Below are 3,759 nucleotides of genomic sequence, written 5' to 3'. Positions count from 1 at the left end.
CATGCTAAGTGGCTCTCCTTGCTCTGCAATATTAATAGGCCTGGTGGAAAAGGTAATATTCATAGAACAGCAGGGCCGCTCCAAAGGGATACAGATGACCAGGAACAGAGAACACATGACTTTCTCTTGTCAAAATTTTGTGTCAAAACCTTGGTTACGAGAAGCCAAAAAACCCTCTACGTACTACACCACAGGTTTTGCAGTTAGGGACTTCTCTCTGTTCATCTTTTAGGACTGAATCGTTCCTTGAGAGCCTATAAAAGTGACAGTGTAAAGAAAACTTGTCCAAAGATTCCTAAAGAAATTTGGGAGTACTCTGCTGCAAAATTTCAGGCATTTCAGGGCATTCTCACTTCAAGCATTTCTATGCTCAAGAGATAGCATTGTTAATATATGCAACATCTCTAGTTGCAAAAGGTCATTTCAGGTAGGGCTATAGGAAGGACATTCTCTAAGGTACAGAGGGTGAAATACAAAGAATGACACAATTCAGGCAATTTGAGAAACTTGTCTCCTTTTATTAATTTTTCAGACATAGCTATCCAAATAGTAATGAAAAGCAAACAACTACAGAAAGCATTTCAAGTCTCTAAACTAAGGGTAACTTGGCCAAATAGTTCTACACTAACAGCACTAAAGGGACTCTAGAAGGAAAGCTAATAAACAAGTCTTATGAAAACCAACAGCATTGTTGTGACTGGAAGGTGAAGGGCAAGGCAACTCCGAGATGGGTGTGCACATGGAATCCCATGTGCTGCAGCATCTTCTTTCCAAAGGAGGAGGAAAGCAGCTTCAGGATTGCCAGGGACAAAGGCAACAGTTACGCAGTGGTCAGGTGGCTGCCATCGGGTGTGAGCCCCCCAGCAGAGCTGTGTGCAGGGAACTCCTCTCAGTGGCTGGAGAGCAGCGCCCAGAGGCGAAACCGCAGCTGACCATAGGCTCGCATGGCCTCTCTGTGGGCAGCCGGATCTCGGGCCAGGTGCTCAAAGAGGTTGAGCGGCTCAAGCCTTTGCACTGCCAGTGGCAAGCTGATCTCTGCAGGAAGCCTCTCGTTGCCTAGCACAAAGTGCTCCAGGCGTTTCGACTGCAGGCAGCGGCGCAGGTATGCCATGATGTCCCACAGCCGCCGCGCAAATTCCCTCCTGCGCCACCGGGACAGCGGTACGGTGGTCAGCACGTGCATGACCACAGTCTTCCAGACGGAGCTGGAAAAACCTGTGGCCCTCAGGATGCAGGTGAAGACCTGCAGGCATTTCAGGTGCAAGCTCTCACACGGCACCTGCTTGGCGACGTGCCGGAAGAATTTTGCCTCCGCCACAGCGTACGTCTCCGGCCACGCTGTGCTTGCAATGAAGTTGGCCTCGGCGGGCTGGCTGCTCACCAAGCTGCTGGAGCCGCCTTTCTGGGCCTCTGTGGGCTGGCTGGCCACAAAGATATCCGAGTCCCCTTGGCGCACCCCAAAGAGCATCTCCACCGCCACACTCTTCCTGCCTTTGCTCAGCTGGAATTGGCAGGAACGGCTGCAGGGCTGAAACACCAAGTGCCATGAGTCTGACTCAGGCACATGCCGCCAGGAGCATCTCACCAACTGGTAGAACCAGAGGGAGGTTTTCTCCACGTCCAGGTAGGAGCCGGTGCAGAGTGTCTCTAGGAGGCTGCGCTTATGCTTCCGCCACAGCTTCTTCTTCGAGCGGTGCAGGAAGCACAGCGGCTTCTCGCCCAGCTGCTCCCTCTTGCACGTGCACACCAACTCCACGCGGACACTGAAGGTCCTGGCGGCCGTCTGCCCTGCGCTGTTCAGCTCTAGGTGGAAGGCGTGCCCCGGCGGGGGACTCAGGGGGACCAGCACGCGGTACACCCCATCCCAGTCACGGGGACTCCAACCCTCAAAGGCACTGCCCACCCCGATGGCTTCTTCAGGCACTGGGTAGAAACTATTGCTCACTCTGTCCACAAAGACACGCCTGAAGCTCTCCATCAGCTCAGCTGTCAGTGAGCAACCTCTCTCCAGATCCTCCGCAGGCCACTGTATGTGATCCACTAAAAGGATGCCTCCCTTACTCCCAGCATCTCGGGTGTCTTCTCTGTCTTCTCTTCCATTTTCTTCTTTGCCACCATCACTGCCTTCTTTTTCTCTGGCAGCCACATTACCTCGTTCGTCTTCTTTTCTAGCCTCATTCTTGTTTGCCTCCACATTTACACCACCCTGTTCTTCATTTCCACTGCCACTGTCATCCGCCTCCACAGTCACCTCCATGTCTTCTCCGCCTTCCTTTGAATAAAAGCTGTCTTCTTCCTGTTCTTTTCCTTTCTCCTTTCGCAAGACCTCGCAGGAGCTCAAGTCCTTGCCGCTGCTGCTGGCTTCACGGCTCCTTGTCCTGCGGCTAAAGCACAGGCCCAAGAGGAGCAGGAATCCAGCAAGAAGCCAGAATGGCCACTGCTGTAGAGTGCCAAAGAGCACAGCTCCCCAGCCCTCATCCTGCTGTTCTGGGAGCCCCTGCTCCAGCTCCTGCAGCAGCCGAGTCATCTCATGTTCCAGCAGCTCCTGACGCTCCTGCATTCGCCGGTGCGTGGCCTCATCCAGCCCATCGCCAGCAGGCTGCGGGAACTGGATCAGGCTTTGCACGAGCACAAAGAGCAAGGGCAAGAAAGCCATGGTCTGCAGGAAGACACACAGAAGGGCTTCACAGGGGCTGGAAGGGAGACGGAAATTGGGGGGCAGGATCGGCAGGGGAAGGTGGGGGCAGGAAGGAGAGGGCCCCCGGCAGCTGGCAGGCGGCAAGGCCTGCACCGCTGGCCCCACAAGCACCAAGCCCTGAGCAAGGCGCTCCCGCCAGGGGCTGGCCCACGGATGCAGGGGCAGAACACAGGTGCCAGGTGCCGGCACTTCTGCCCCAACCTTCCTCCAGCCCTGTCTCCTCACTGTGTGTGTACTCACCACTTGCCCAAGCTCGACTGGGGCAGCAGCTCCCGTTGGGGCCTGTTAGAGCTGCCCCCATTGTGACACGGCCCCCGTGCTGTCACAGACCCCAGAGCGCATCACAGGCCAGCCGCGCCCGCCATCCCCAGCCCAGCTCGGGCAACATCATCGTGGCCCTGGGCACCCAAAGCCTCAAGAGACACCAAGTGCAGACCCCTCACTCAGGAACCTGGGAAGCCCAGAGCTTCCCTTCACAAAGCAGGAACAAATGCCCTCCTGAACAACGCTTGTCAAATAGAAATTGGGGGTGACATGACCCATGGATGTTCTCGGTGTATGGGTGTAGGCTTTTATTTAATACTTGTGCTGGCTTGAAGGTAAAACCAGCGAGAGACTCCAAGTCAGAAAAAAACAATTTAATAGGAGAGAGAAAAAAAAAAGTTAAAATAAAATAAAATAAAACACATGAAATAGTAGAAAAGATCACTGACAGAGTCAGAATACCACCTGGCACCGTGGTGGTAGCAGTCCAGATGAAGTGGTCTTGTTGAAGCAGTGTTCCCACAGAAAGGTCTGGTAGCTCTTGTCCTCTGGAAATCCAGTGGGTAAGGCTGCCTGTGCTGTCCCAAATCCCAGATTATATCCTGGTGGGAATGCTTGGCTCCTCCCCCTGGGTGGAGCATCTCACAATGGCCTGATATCATTTTATCAGTCTTGCAATGGGTCCTTGATTGCCCGTTAAAGAGAGTTAGCTCTCAGAGGGAGTTATCTATGAGTCATGCAGCAGGGCACTGATGGGCCATTAACAGAAGATAGTCTGGAGGGAGGCACAAGGGGAA

The 3,759-nt window shown here is 53.9% G+C and overlaps 1 protein-coding gene across 1 annotated transcript; it reads right to left on the bottom strand.

Annotated features, from left to right (window-relative positions):
- Window positions 1-889: 889 nt before the first annotated feature.
- On the bottom strand, window positions 890-2,656 carry LOC120752685 (inositol 1,4,5-trisphosphate receptor-interacting protein-like 1). Its single transcript, XM_040064130.1, has 2 exons — window positions 2,502-2,656; window positions 890-2,384 (listed from the first exon to the last, which is right to left on the bottom strand). The coding sequence occupies exons 1-2, from the start codon at window positions 2,654-2,656 to the stop codon at window positions 890-892; spliced, it is 1,650 nt and encodes a 549-aa protein (XP_039920064.1).
- Window positions 2,657-3,759: the final 1,103 nt, after the last annotated feature.

This window comes from Hirundo rustica, chromosome 5, assembly GCF_015227805.2.
Source record: "Hirundo rustica isolate bHirRus1 chromosome 5, bHirRus1.pri.v3, whole genome shotgun sequence".
Lineage (NCBI taxonomy): Eukaryota > Metazoa > Chordata > Aves > Passeriformes > Hirundinidae > Hirundo > Hirundo rustica.
This window is presented reverse-complemented; position numbering and strand designations above follow the sequence as displayed.

Coding starts and splice junctions, on each gene's coding strand:
- LOC120752685 (XM_040064130.1), bottom strand. CDS start 2,656: ATGGCTTTCTTGCCCTTGCTCTTTGTGCTCGTGCAAAGCCTGATCCAG. Junction 2,385..2,501: donor CGGCTGCTGCAGGAGCTGGA/GCAGGGGCTCCC, acceptor CCTGTGCTTTAG/CCGCAGGACAAGGAGCCGTG.